Source organism: Oncorhynchus masou, unplaced genomic scaffold (genome assembly GCF_036934945.1).
Source record: "Oncorhynchus masou masou isolate Uvic2021 unplaced genomic scaffold, UVic_Omas_1.1 unplaced_scaffold_4233, whole genome shotgun sequence".
Taxonomy (NCBI): domain Eukaryota; kingdom Metazoa; phylum Chordata; class Actinopteri; order Salmoniformes; family Salmonidae; genus Oncorhynchus; species Oncorhynchus masou.
Window position 1 is genome coordinate 772 of NW_027010629.1, and position 15,694 is coordinate 16,465.

Here is a 15,694-nt window from a genome sequence, read left to right on the forward strand (position 1 = left end):
TGGCCTCCATCATTCTTAAATGGAAGAAGTTTGGAACCACTAAGACCTCTTCCTAGAGCTGGCCACCCGGCCATCTCCCCAAATACAGTGTGTGCCATGCTTGTAGCGTCATACCCAAGAAGACTCGAGTCTGTAATCGCTGCCAAAGGTGCTTCAACAAAGTACTGAGTAAAGGGTCTGAATACTTATGTAAATGTGATTTCCGTTTATTTTTATTAATTAGCAAACCTCTCCTCCTTCTATCCACCTTCTCTCCCTCCCTTCTCTCCTCCCTCTCTTCTCTCCCTTCTCTTCCTCTCTCTCCTCTTCTCTCTCCCCCTCTCTTAGACTGGTGAGGTTGTGAGCGAACAAGGAAGAGTGTGTGAGAGAGAGAGAGACTGAAAGAGTGGTCGTCATGGCAGCTGAGGCGCAGAGACAGCGGTCTCTGTCCACGTCAGGAGACTCGCTCTACCTGGTCCTGGGGATCGACAAGAACGCCTCGCCGGAGGACATCAAGAAGTCCTACAGGTAACACGATACACCTCTACACCAGGACATCAAGAAGTCCTACAGGTAACACTATACACCTCTACACCAGGACATCAAGAAGTCCTACAGGTAACACTATACACCTCTACACCAGGACATCAAGAAGTCCTACAGGTAACACTATACACCTCTACACCAGGACATCAAGAAGTCCTACAGGTAACACGATACACCTCTACACCAGGACATCAAGAAGTCCTACAGGTAACACGATACACCTCTACACCAGGACATCAAGAAGTCCTACAGGTAACACTATACACCTCTACACCAGGACATCAAGAAGTCCTACAGGTAACACTATACACCTCTACACCAGGACATCAAGAAGTCCTACAGGTAACACGATACACCTCTACACCAGGACATCAAGAAGTCCTACAGGTAACACGATACACCTCTACACCAGGACATCAAGAAGTCCTACAGGTAACACTATACACCTCTACACCAGGACATCAAGAAGTCCTACAGGTAACACTATACACCTCTACACCAGGACATCAAGAAGTCCTACAGGTAACACTATACACCTCTACACCAGGACATCAAGAAGTCCTACAGGTAACACTATACCAGGACATCAAGAAGTCCTACAGGTAACACTATACACCTCTACACCAGGACATCAAGAAGTCCTACAGGTAACTACTATACCAGGACATCAAGAAGTCCTACAGGTAACACTATACACCTCTACACCAGGACATCAAGAAGTCCTACAGGTAACACTATACCAGGACATCAAGAAGTCCTACAGGTAACACTATACACCTCTACACCAGGACATCAAGAAGTCCTACAGGTAACACTATACCAGGACATCAAGAAGTCCTACAGGTAACACTATACACCTCTTACACCAGGACATCAAGAAGTCCTACAGGTAACACTATACACCTCTACACCAGGACATCAAGAAGTCCTACAGGTAACACTATACACCTCTATACCAGGACATCAAGAAGTCCTACAGGTAACACTTATACCAGGACATCAAGAAGTCCTACAGGTAACACTATACACCTCTACACCAGGACATCAAGAAGTCCTACAGGTAACACTATACACCTCTACACCAGGACATCAAGAAGTCCTACAGGTAACACTATACACCTCTACACCAGGACATCAAGAAGTCCTACAGGTAACACTATACACCTCTACACCAGGACATCAAGAAGTCCTACAGGTAACACTACATACCAGGACATCAAGAAGTCCTACAGGTAACACTATACACCTCTATACCAGGACATCAAGAAGTCCTACAGGTAACACTATACCAGGACATCAAGAAGTCCTACAGGTAACACTATACACCTCTATACCAGGACATCAAGAAGTCCTACAGGTAACACGATACACCTCTACACCAGGACATCAAGAAGTCCTACAGGTAACACTATACCAGGACATCAAGAAGTCCTACAGGTAACACTATACACCTCTACACCAGGACATCAAGAAGTCCTACAGGTAACACGATACACCTCTATACCAGGACATCAAGAAGTCCTACAGGTAACACTATACACCTCTATACCAGGACATCAAGAAGTCCTACAGGTAACACTATACACCTCTACACCAGGACATCAAGAAGTCCTACAGGTAACACTATACACCTCTACACCAGGACATCAAGAAGTCCTACAGGTAACACTATACACCTCTACACCAGGACATCAAGAAGTCCTACAGGTAACACTATACCAGGACATCAAGAAGTCCTACAGGTAACACTATACACCTCTACACCAGGACATCAAGAAGTCCTACAGGTAACACTATACACCTCTACACCAGGACATCAAGAAGTCCTACAGGTAACACTATACACCTCTATACCAGGACATCAAGAAGTCCTACAGGTAACACTACACCAGGACATCAAGAAGTCCTACAGGTAACACTATACACCTCTACACCAGGACATCAAGAAGTCCTACAGGTAACACTATACACCTCTATACCAGGACATCAAGAAGTCCTACAGGTAACACTATACACCTCTACACCAGGACATCAAGAAGTCCTACAGGTAACACTATACACCTCTATACCAGGACATCAAGAAGTCCTACAGGTAACACTATACACCTCTATACCAGGACATCAAGAAGTCCTACAGGTAACACTATACACCTCTATACCAGGACATCAAGAAGTCCTACAGGTAACACTATACACCTCTACACCAGGACATCAAGAAGTCCTACAGGTAACACTATACACCTCTACACCAGGACATCAAGAAGTCCTACAGGTAACACGATACACCTCTATACCAGGACATCAAGAAGTCCTACAGGTAACACTATACACCTCTATACCAGGACATCAAGAAGTCCTACAGGTAACACTATACACCTCTACACCAGGACATCAAGAAGTCCTACAGGTAACACTATACACCTCTACACCAGGACATCAAGAAGTCCTACAGGTAACACTATACCAGGACATCAAGAAGTCCTACAGGTAACACTATACACCTCTATACCAGGACATCAAGAAGTCCTACAGGTAACACGATACACCTCTATACCAGGACATCAAGAAGTCCTACAGGTAACACTATACACCTCTACACCAGGACATCAAGAAGTCCTACAGGTAACACTATACCAGGACATCAAGAAGTCCTACAGGTAACACTATACACCTCTATACCAGGACATCAAGAAGTCCTACAGGTAACACTATACACCTCTATACCAGGACATCAAGAAGTCCTACAGGTAACACTATACACCTCTATACCAGGACATCAAGAAGTCCTACAGGTAACACTATACACCTCTATACCAGGACATCAAGAAGTCCTACAGGTAACACTATACACCTCTATACCAGGACATCAAGAAGTCCTACAGGTAACACTATACACCTCTACACCAGGACATCAAGAAGTCCTACAGGTAACAATACACCTCTATACCAGGACATCAAGAAGTCCTACAGGTAACACTATACACCTCACCAGGACATCAAGAAGTCCTACAGGTAACACTATACACCTCTACACCAGGACATCAAGAAGTCCTACAGGTAACACTATAATCTCAGGACATCAAGAAGTCCTACAGGTAACACTATACACTCTATACCAGGACATCAAGAAGTCCTACAGGTAACACTATACACCTCTATACCAGGACATCAAGAAGTCCTACAGGTAACACTACACCAGGACATCAAGAAGTCCTACAGGTAACACTATACACCTCTACACCAGGACATCAAGAAGTCCTACAGGTAACACTATACACCTCTATACCAGGACATCAAGAAGTCCTACAGGTAACACGATACACTCTCTACACCAGGACATCAAGAAGTCCTACAGGTAACACGATACACCTCTATACCAGGACATCAAGAAGTCCTACAGGTAACACTATACACCTCTATACCAGGACATCAAGAAGTCCTACAGGTAACACTATACACCTCTACACCAGGACATCAAGAAGTCCTACAGGTAACACTATACACCTCTACACCAGGACATCAAGAAGTCCTACAGGTAACACTATACCAGGACATCAAGAAGTCCTACAGGTAACACTATACACCTCTATACCAGGACATCAAGAAGTCCTACAGGTAACACTATACACCTCTATACCAGGACATCAAGAAGTCCTACAGGTAACACTATACACTCTATACCAGGACATCAAGAAGTCCTACAGGTAACACTCATACCAGGACATCAAGAAGTCCTACAGGTAACACTATACACCTCTATACCAGGACATCAAGAAGTCCTACAGGTAACACTATACACTTCATACCAGGACACGTGTCCTACAGGTAACACGATACACTCCTCTATACCAGGACATCAAGAAGTCCTACAGGTAACACTATACACCTCTACACCAGGACATCAAGAAGTCCTACAGGTAACACTTATACCAGGACATCAAGAAGTCCTACAGGTAACACTATACACCTCTACACCAGGACATCAAGAAGTCCTACAGGTAACACTATACACCTCTACACCAGGACATCAAGAAGTCCTACAGGTAACACTATACACCTCTATACCAGGACATCAAGAAGTCCTACAGGTAACACTATACACCCTCTATACCAGGACATCAAGAAGTCCTACAGGTAACACTATACACCTCTACACCAGGACATCAAGAAGTCCTACAGGTGTAACACTATACCAGGACATCAAGAAGTCCTACAGGTAACACGATACACTCTACACCAGGACATCAAGAAGTCCTACAGGTAACACTATACCAGAACATCAAGAAGTCCTACAGGTAACGATGCACCTCTACACCAGGACATCAAGAAGTCCTACAGGTAACACGATACACCTCTACACCAGGATATCAAGAAGTCCTACAGGTAACACGATACACCTCATACCAGGACATCAAGAAGTCCTACAGGTAACACGATACACCTCTACACCAGGACATCAAGAAGTCCTACAGGTAACACTATACACCTCTATACCAGGACATCAAGAAGTCCTACAGGTAACACTATACCAGGACATCAAGAAGTCCTACAGGTAACACTATACACCTCTACACCAGGACATCAAGAAGTCCTACAGGTAACACGATACACCTCTACACCAGGACATCAAGAAGTCCTACAGGTAACACGATACACCTCTATACCAGGACATCAAGAAGTCCTACAGGTAACACTATACACCTCTATACCAGGACATCAAGAAGTCCTACAGGTAACACTATACACCTCTTACACCAGGGACATCAAGACGTCCTACAAAATACTCATACCAGGACATCAAGAAGTCCTACAGGTAACACGATACACCTCTACACCAGGACACGACACGCTATTAGTAGACAAATACCTGAACTCTACCTGGTCCTGGGGGGGTCATCAAATCAAATTTATTTATAAAGCCCTCTTACATCCACTGATATATCAAAGTGCTGTGCAGAAACCCCAAACAGCAAGCAATGCAGGTGTAGAAGCAAGGTGGCTAGGAAAACTCCCAGAAAGGCCAAAACCTAGAGAGGAACCAGGCTATGGGGTGGCCACCCTCTTCTGGCTGTGCCGGTGGAGATTAGAAACCTAGAGAGGAACCAGGCTATGTGGGGGTGGCCAGTCCCTCTGGCTGTGCCGGGTGGAGATTATAACAGAACATGGCCAAGATGTTCAAATGTTCATAAATGACCAGCATGGTCAAATAATAATAATCACAGTGGTTGTCGAGTGAGCAACGGTCAGCACCTCAGGAGTAAATGTCAGTTGGCTTTTCATAGCCGATCATTCAGAGTATCTCTACCGCTCCTGCTGTCTCTAGAGATTTGAAAACAGCAGGTCTGGGACAGGTAGCACGTCTGGTGAACAGGTCAGGGTTCCATAGCCGCAGGCAGAGCATTTGAAACTGGAGCAGCAGCACAGCCAGGCGGACTGGGGACAGCAAGGAGTCGTCAAACCAGGTAGTCCTGAGGCATAGTCCTAGGGCTCAGGTCCTCCAAGAGAGAGAAAGAAAGAGAATTTGAGAGAGCATACTTAAATTCACACAGGACACCGGATAAGACAGGAGAAGGTACTCCAGATATAACAAACTGACCCTAGCCCCCCGACTCATAAACTACTGCAGCATAAATACTGGAGGCTGAGACAGGAGGGGTCGGGAGACACTGTGGCCCCGTCCGACGATACCCCCGGACAGGGCCAAACAGTTAGGATATAACCCCACCCACTTTTCCAAAGCACAGCCCCCACACCACTAGAGGGATATCTTCAAGCACCAACTTACCATCATGAGACAAGGCCGAGTATAGCCCATGAAGGTTTCTGCCACGGCACAACCCAAGGGGGGGCGCCAACCCAGACAGGAAGACCACATCAGTGACTCAACCCACTCAAGTGACACACCCCTCCTAGGGACGGCATGAAAGAGCACCAGTAAGCCAGTGACTCAGCCCCTGTAATAGGGTTAGAGGCAGTGAATCCCAGTGGAGAGAGGGGAACCGGCCAGGCAGAGACAGCAAGGGCAGTTCGTTGCTCCAGAGCCTTTCCGTTCACCTTCACACTCCTGGGCCAGACTACACTCAATCATATGACCCACTGAAGAGATGAGTCTTCAGTAAAGACTTAAAGGTTGAGACCGAGTCTGCGTCTCTCACATGGCTCGGCAGACCATTCCATAAAAATGGAGTTCTGTAGGAGAAAGCCCTGCCTCCAGCTGTTTGCTTAGAAATTCTAGGGACAGTAAGGAGGCCTGCGTCTTGTGACCGTAGCGTACGTGTAGGTATGTACGGCAGGACCAAATCGGAAAGATAGGTAGGAGCAAGCCCATGTCATGCTTTGTAGGTTAACAGTGAAACCTTGAAATCAGCCCTTGTATGTAGTACACTGTAATATTAGGGGCCTCCCGAGTGGTGCAGTGGTCTAAGAGAACGCTAGCAGTGCCACTAGAGAACGCTAGCTGTGCCACTAGAGAACGTTAGCTGTGTCACTAGAGAACGCTAGCTGCGCCACTAGAGAACGCTAGCTGCGCCACTAGAGAACGCCAGCTGCGCCACTAGAGAACGCCAGCTGCGCCACTAGAGAACGCCACCTGCTCCACTAGAGAACGCTACCTGCTCCACTAGAGAACGCCTCGCCGGAAAGCATCAAGAAGTCCTATGTTCTTTACCCCTTTTTTCTCCCCAGTTTCTTGGTTTGGTAGTTACAGTCTTGTCTCATCGCTGCAACTCCCGTACGGACTCAGGAGAGGCGAAGGTCGAGAGCCGTGCGTCCTCCGAAACACAACCCAACCAAGCCGCACTGCTTCTTGACACAATGCCGGCTTAACCCAGAAGCCAGAAGCCAGCCGCACCAATGTGTCGGAGGAAACACCGTACACCTGACGACCTGGTCAGCGTGCACTGCTCCTGGACTGCCACAGGAGTCGCTAGTGCCCGATGGGACAAGGACAGGGCTAGTGCCCTGCCGGCCAAACCCTCCCCTGACCCGGACAATGCTGGGTCAATTTGTGCACCGCCCCCATGGGTCTCCGGGTTGTGGCTGGCTGTGACAGAGCCTGGACTCGAACTCCAGAATCTCTAGTGGCACAGCTAGCACTGCAATGCAGTGTCTTAGACCACTGCACCACTCGGGAGGCCTCTCTCTTCCTCTTGGGTGTCAGCTCAGCTCTAATGTAGCCAGTTGTCGACACTAAATCACACTCCTGAATCCCACCGGGCAGAACCTCAACGGTGGCAGTCATAAAGTAAATGTCTGACTAATGTAGCAGACTGGGTTTGTGGTCTAGAAGCTAATTTAATGTAGGTAATGCGACCATGAGGAGGAAGTGACTTCCTGTGATCACTGTTCACTATGAGACACAGTCCAATAGACTTCCTGTTATCACTGTCCACTAGACTTCCTGTTATCACTATCCACTAGACTTCCTGTTATCACTATCCACTAGACTTCCTGTTATCACTGCCCACTAGACTTCCTGTTATCACTGTCCACTAGACTTCCTGTTATCACTGTCCACTAGACTTCCTGTTATCACTGTTCACTATGAGACACAGTCCACTAGACTTCCTGTTATCACTGTCCACTAGACTTCCTGTTATCACTGTCCACTAGACTTCCTGTTATCACTGCCCACTAGACTTCCTGTTATCACACTCCACTAGACTTCCTGTTATCACTGTCCACTAGACTTCCTGTTATCACTGTCCACTAGACTTCCTGTTATCACTGTTCACTATGAGACACAGTCCACTAGACTTCCTGTTATCACTGTCCACTAGACTTCCTGTTATCACTGTCCACTAGACCTCCTGTTATCACTGTCCACTAGACTTCCTGTTATCACTGTCCACTAGACTTCCTGTTATCACTGTCCACTAGACCTCCTGTTATCACTGTCCACTAGACCTCCTGTTATCACTGTCCACTAGACTTCCTGTTATCACTGCCCACTAGACTTCCTGTTATCACTGCCCACTAGACTTCCTGTTATCACTGTCCACTAGACTTCCTGTTATCACTGCCCACTAGACTTCCTGTTATCACTGCCCACTAGACTTCCTGTTATCACTGTCCACTAGACTTCCTGTTATCACTGCCCACTAGACTTCCTGTTATCACTGCCCACTAGACCTGTTATCACTGCCCACTAGACTTCCTGTTATCACTGCCCACTAGACTTCCTGTTATCACTGCCCACTAGACTTCCTGTTATTACTGTCCACTAGACTTCCTGTTATCACTGCCCACTAGACTTCCTGTTATCACTGTCCACTAGACTTCCTGTTATCACTGCCCACTAGACTTCCTGTTATCACTGCCCACTAGACTTCCTGTTATCACTGCCCACTAGACTTCCTGTTATCACTGTCCAATAGACTTCCTGTTATCACTGTCCAATAGACTTCCTGTTATCACTGCCCACTAGACTTCCTGTTATCACTGTCCAATAGACTTCCTGTTATCACTGTCCAATAGACTTCCTGTTATCACTGTCCACTAGACTTCCTGTTATCACTGTCCACTAGACTTCCTGTTATCACTGTCCAATAGTATTAAGGGAATTTTTATCTATAATTTTACATTTACATTTAAGTCATTTAGCAGACGCTCTTATCCAGAGCGACTTACAAATTGGTGAATTCACCTTCTGACAGACTAATTATGTATACATTTCAATCAGGATGTACTAAATATTACTGTATATGTATGAATTTTCTTATCTGATCCCAGTACTGAAGTGAATGTGGTCAAGAGTTTAGTAACAATGATGGTCTGTTCCTTAGTTCATTCATTTGTACAATCTCCAGACCGTCTAGAATGCTTATCTACACTGACTGACCTTGTCTCTAGGCGAGGAGGGAAGGCTTGAGAACTATAGGGCGAGGAGGGAAGGCTTGAGAACTATAGGGCGAGGAGGGAAGGCTTGAGAACTATAGGGCGAGGAGGGAAGGCTTGAGAACTATAGGGCGAGGCGGGAAGGCTTGAGAACTATAGGGCGAGGCGGGAAGGCTTGAGAACTATAGGGCGAGGAGGGAAGGCTTGAGAACTATAGGGCGAGGCGGGAAGGCTTGAGAACTATAGGGCGAGGAGGGAAGGCTTGAGAACTATAGGGCGAGGAGGGAAGGCTTGAGATCTATAGGGCGAGGCGGGAAGGCTTGAGAACTATAGGGCGAGGAGGAAAGGCTTGAGAACTATAGGGCGAGGAGGGAAGGCTTGAGAACTATAGGGCTTTTCTACCAGTGTCAAGAAGAGATGGAACATTTTCGAAAACGCTGACATCATTTTCATTTTATAACCTGTGGTAAAATGTGTATGAACTCAGTACTCTCTTGAATTAAAGGCTGTTACTTGACTTTTAAGACCGGGGCTCTGTCCATTCTTATAAAATAAGGGTCTTACAAACCCCTATGCATTGACAGTGTTTAATTTTGATTGGGAATTAAAACAGAGGAATTAAATTCCTTCAACAAATAGACTTCCTGTTATCACACTTCACTAGACTTCCTGTTGTCACTGCCCACTAGACTTCGTTATCACTGTCCACTAGAGGGCAACAGAGATGTAGTGCATGAGGGCTGAACATTGAAATAGGGGACAGAAGTGATTGTTTTACGTTTGACTTTGGCTGAAACACGCTAAATTCTATTTGTTTCGTCATTCTGTCATTGTCTCTCTCATAACCACACCTGTTCTCCGTCCAATCAGGAAACTGGCCCTGAAGTTCCACCCAGACAAGAACCCAGACAACCCCGAGGCTGCTGATAAGTTTAAGGAAATCAACAGCGCCCACGCCATCCTGAACGACTGTACCAAGAGGAACATCTATGACAAGTACGGATCCCTGGGATTGTACGTGGCCGAGCAGTTTGGAGAGGAGAACGTCAACACCTACTTTGTCCTCTCCTCCTGGTGGGCTAAGGTAAGACAACGTATCAGTGGGGGTGGGGGGGGGCGTTGTGTGTGTGTGTGCCTCTGTCAAGAAGATGGAATCAATGAGGGGGTCGACCCTCAGCTTAGAAAGCCAAATGATACCCCAGTAAATGTAGTGATGGACGTGGGGGTTATGGTTAGTCACCGGTAAAGTTCACCTCTCAAAGATCCATTGTTGTTTGTTTTAAAGTCATCAGTTTGTGCGTCTCACCTCTGACCTCTCCCTGACGGTCTCCTCTGTCTGCAGGGCCTGTTCATCTTCTGTGGCTTGGCGACTGGCTGCTACTTCTGCTGCTGTCTTTGCTGCTGCTGTAACTGCTGCTGTGGGAAGTGTAAACCGCGGCCTCCCATGGACCAGGAGCCAGAGTTCTACGTCTCCCCTGAAGACCTGGAGGCACAGATGCAGTCTGACGAGAGAGGTGAGGAGTTTAATCAATCAATCAATCAATAGAACTAGAGGTAAGAGAGGTGAGGAGTACAATCAATCAACCAATAGAACTAGAGGTAAGAGAGGTGAGGAGTTCAATCAATCAACCAATAGAACTAGAGGTAAGAGAGGTGAGAGAGCTTCATCAACCAATAGAACTAGAGGTAAGAGAGGTGAGGAGTTCAATCAATCAACCAATAGAACTAGAGGTAAGAGAGGTGAGGAGTTCAATCAATCAATCAATAGAACTAGAGGTAAGAGAGGTGAGAGAGCTTCATCAACCAATAGAACTAGAGGTAAGAGAGGTGAGAGAGCTTCATCAACCAATCAACCAATAGAACTAGAGGTGAGAGGTGAGGAGTTCAATCAACCAATAGAACTAGAGGTAAGAGAGGTGAGGAGTTTAATCAATCAATCAACCAATAGAACTAGAGGTGAGGAGTTCAATCAATCAATCAATCAATAGAACTAGAGGTAAGAGAGGTGAGGAGTTCAATCAATCAACCAATAGAACTAGAGGTAAGAGAGGTGAGGAGTTCAATCAATCAACCAATAGAACGAGAGGTGAGGAGTTCAATCAATCAATAGAACTAGAGGTAAGAGAGGTGAGGAGTTTAATCAATCAACCAATAGAACTAGAGGTAAGAGGTGAGGAGTTCAATCAATCAATCAACCAATAGAACTAGAGGTAAGAGGTGAGGAGTTCAATCAATCAATAGAACTAGAGGTAAGAGAGGTGAGGAGTTCAATCAATCAATAGAACTAGAGGTAAGAGAGGTGAGGAGTTTAATCAATCAATCAATCAATCAATAGAACTAGAGGTAAGAGAGGTGAGGAGTTCAATCAACCAATCAATAGAACTAGAAGTAAGAGAGGTGAGGAGTTTAATCAATCAATAGAACTAGAGGTAAGAGAGGTGAGGAGTTTAATCAATCAATCAATAGAACTAGAGGTAAGAGAGGTGATTAAACTCCTCAATCAACCAATAGAACTAGAGGTAAGAGAGGTGAGGAGTTCAATCAATCAATAGAACTAGAGATAAGGGAGGTGAGGAGTTCAATCAATCAATCAATCAATAGAACTAGAGGTAAGAGAGGTGAGGAGTTTAATCAATCAATCAATAGAACTAGAGGTAAGAGAGGTGAGGAGTTTAATCAATCAATCAATAGAACTAGAGGTAAGAGAGGTGATTAAACTCCTCAATCAACCAATAGAACTAGAGGTAAGAGAGGTGAGGAGTTTAATCAATCAACCAATAGAACTAGAGGTAAGAGAGGTGAGGAGTTCAATCAATCAACCAATCAATAGAACTAGAGGTGAGGAGTTTAATCAACCAATCAATAGAACTAGAGGTAAGAGAGGTGAGGAGTTTAATCAATCAATCAATAGAACTAGAGGTAAGAGAGGTGAGGAGTTTAATCAACCAATCAATAGAACTAGAGGTAAGAGAGGTGAGGAGTTCAATCAATCAATCAATAGAACTAGAGGTAAGAGAGGTGAGGAGTTTAATCAATCAATCGAACTAGAGGTAAGAGAGGTGAGGAGTTTAATCAATCAGTCAATAGAACTAGAAGTAAGAGAGGTGAGGAGTTTAATCAGTCAATCAATCAATAGAACTAGAGGTAAGAGGTGAGTTTAATCAATCAATCAATAGAACTAGAGGTAAGAGAGGTGAGGAGTTTAATCAATCAATCAATAGAAAGAGAGGTAAGAGAGGTGAGGAGTTTAATAAATCAATCAATAGAACCAGAGGTAAGAGGTGAGTTTAATCAATCAATCAATAGAACTAGAGGTAAGAGGTGAGTTTAATCAATCAATCAATAGAACTAGAGGTAAGAGGTGAGTTTAATCAATCAATCAATAGAACTAGAGGTAAGAGGTGAGTTTAATCAATCAATCAATAGAACTAGAGGTAAGAGGTGAGTTTAATCAATCAATCAATAGAACTAGAGGTAAGAGAGGTGAGGAGTTTAATCAATCAATCAATAGAACTAGAAGTAAGAGAGGTGAGGAGTTTAATCAATCAATCAATAGAACTAGAGGTAAGAGGTGAGTGTAATCAATCAATCAATAGAACTAGAGGTAAGAGGTGAGTTTAATCAATCAATCAATAGAACTAGAGGTAAGAGGTGAGTTTAATCAATCAATCAATAGAACTAGAGGTAAGAGGTGAGTTTAATCAATCAATCAATAGAACTAGAAGTAAGAGAGGTGAGTTTAATCAATCAATCAATAGAACTAGAGGTAAGAGAGAATTTGATCCCAGGCAGGGAACTGGTCATTAGGACAGTTTAACTGCTCAGTCCCCTGTAACCTGGTCATTAGGACAGTTTAACTGCTCAGTCCCCTGTAACCTGGTCATTAGGACAGTTTAACTGCTCAGTCCCCTGTAACCTGGTCATTAGGACAGTTTAACTGCTCAGTCCCCTGTAACCTGGTCATTAGGACAGTTTAACTGCTCAGTCCCCTGTAACCTGGTCATTAGGACAGTTTAACTGCTCAGTCCCCTGTAACCTGGTCATTAGGACAGTTTAACTGCTCAGTCCCCTGTAACCTGGTCATTAGGACAGTTTAACTGCTCAGTCCCCTGTAACCTGGTCATTAGGACAGTTTAACTGCTCAGTCCCCTGTAACCTGGTCATTAGGACAGTTTAACTGCTCAGTCCCCTGTAACCTGGTCATTAGGACAGTTTAACTGCTCAGTCCCCTGTAACCTGGTCATTAGGACAGTTTAACTGCTCAGTCCCCTGTAACCTGGTCATTAGGACAGTTTAACTGCTCAGTCCCCTGTAACCTGGTCATTAGGACAGTATAACTGCTCAGTCCCCTGTAACCTGGTCATTAGGACAGTTTAACTGCTCAGTCCCCTGTAACCTGGTCATTAGGACAGTTTAACTGCTCAGTCCCCTGTAACCTGGTCATTAGGACAGTTTAACTGCTCAGTCCCCTGTAACCTGGTCATTAGGACAGTTTAACTGCTCAGTCCCCTGTAACCTGGTCATTAGGACAGTTTAACTGCTCAGTCCCCTGTAACCTGGTCATTAGGACAGTTGAACTGCTCAGTCCCCTGTAACCTGGTCATTAGGACAGTTGAACTCTGGTCAGTCCTCTGTAACCTGGTCATTATGACAGTTGAACTCTGGTCAGTCCTCTGTAACCTGGTCATTATGACAGTTGAACTCTGGTCAGCCCCACCTGGGCCTGTGGGTTGGTCATGTGGTTGAAGCTGCCACCAATCACACAGTTTTTTTAGATTTGTAACATCTGTGTGTGTATTGTTCCCCGCCCAGACGTTGGTGGTGACCCCATCATGATGCAGCCGTCTGGAACAGAGACCACCAGGCTGACGTCAGACAACCACTCCTCCTACCGGACCGACGCTGGATACAACTAAACCCCCTGTACCCCTACACCGGATACAACTAAACCCCCTGTACCCCATACTGTCTACACCAGATACAACTAAACCCCCCTGTACCCCATACTGTCTACACCGGGTACAACTAAACCCCCTGTACCCTACTCCGGGTACAACTAAACCCCCCTGTACCCCATACTGTCTACACCTGATACAACTAAACCCCCCTGTACCCCATACTGTCTACACCGGGTACAACTAAACCCCTGTACCCTACTCCGGTACAACTAAACCCCCTGTACCCCATACTGTCTACACCTGATACAACTAAACCCCCCTGTACCCCATACTGTCTACACCGGGTACAACTAAACCCCCTGTACCCTACTCCGGGTACAACTAAACCCCCCTGTACCCCATACTGTCTACTCCTGATACAACTAAACCCCCTGTACCCCTACACCTGATACAACTAAACCCCCTGTACCCCTACCCTCTACACCAGATACAACTAAACCCCCTGTACCCCTACACCTGATACAACTAAACCCCCTGTACCCCTACCCTCTACTCCAGATACAACTAAACCCCCTGTACCCCTACCCTCTACTCCAGATACAACTAAACCCCCTGTACCCCTACTCCTGATACAACTAAACCCCCTGTACCCCTACTCTTGATACAACTAAACCCCCCTGTACCCCTACTCCGGATACAACTAAACCCCCTGTACCCCTACACCAGATACAACTAAACCCCCTGTACCCCTACACCTGATACAACTAAACCCCTTGTACCCCTACCCTCTACACCAGATACAACTAAACCCCCCTGTACCCCATACTGTCTACACCGGGTACAACTAAACCCCCCTGTACCCCTACACCTGATACAACTAAACCCCCTGTACCCCTACACCTGATACAACTAAACCCCTTGTACCCCTACCCTCTACACCAGATACAACTAAACCCCCCTGTACCCCATACTGTCTACTCCTGATACAACTAAACCCCCTGTACCCCTACACCTGATACAACTAAACCCCCTGTACCCCTACCCTCTACACCAGATACAACTAAACCCCCTGTACCCCTACACCTGATACAACTAAACCCCCTGTACCCCTACCCTCTACACCAGATACAACTAAACCTACCCCCTGTACCCCTACCCTCTACTCCAGATACAAAAAAAAACCTGTACCCCTACTCCGGATACAACTAAACCCCCTGTACCCCATACTGTCTACTCCTGATACAACTAAACCCCCTGTACCCCTACTCCTGATACAACTAAACCCCCTGTACCCCTACTCCTGATACAACTAAACCCCCTGTACCCCTACACCTGATACAACTAAACCCCCTGTACCCCTACCCTCTACACCAGATACAACTAAACCTACCCCCTGTACCCCTACCCTCTACTCCAGATACAAAAAAAAACCTGTA

General features: G+C 45.7%; 1 protein-coding gene across 1 annotated transcript; it reads left to right on the plus strand.

Annotated features, from left to right (window-relative positions):
- Positions 1–332: 332 nt before the first annotated feature.
- Positions 333–14,469, plus strand: LOC135534958 (dnaJ homolog subfamily C member 5-like). The gene is made up of 4 exons (XM_064961733.1): positions 333–507; positions 10,231–10,444; positions 10,703–10,874; positions 14,173–14,469. The coding sequence occupies exons 1-4, from the start codon at positions 395–397 to the stop codon at positions 14,274–14,276; spliced, it is 603 nt and encodes a 200-aa protein (XP_064817805.1). The 5' UTR covers positions 333–394; the 3' UTR covers positions 14,277–14,469.
- Positions 14,470–15,694: the final 1,225 nt, after the last annotated feature.

Coding starts and splice junctions, on each gene's coding strand:
- LOC135534958 (XM_064961733.1), top strand. CDS start 395: ATGGCAGCTGAGGCGCAGAGACAGCGGTCTCTGTCCACGTCAGGAGAC. Junction 508..10,230: donor GACATCAAGAAGTCCTACAG/GTAACACGATAC, acceptor CCGTCCAATCAG/GAAACTGGCCCTGAAGTTCC. Junction 10,445..10,702: donor TCTCCTCCTGGTGGGCTAAG/GTAAGACAACGT, acceptor CTCTGTCTGCAG/GGCCTGTTCATCTTCTGTGG.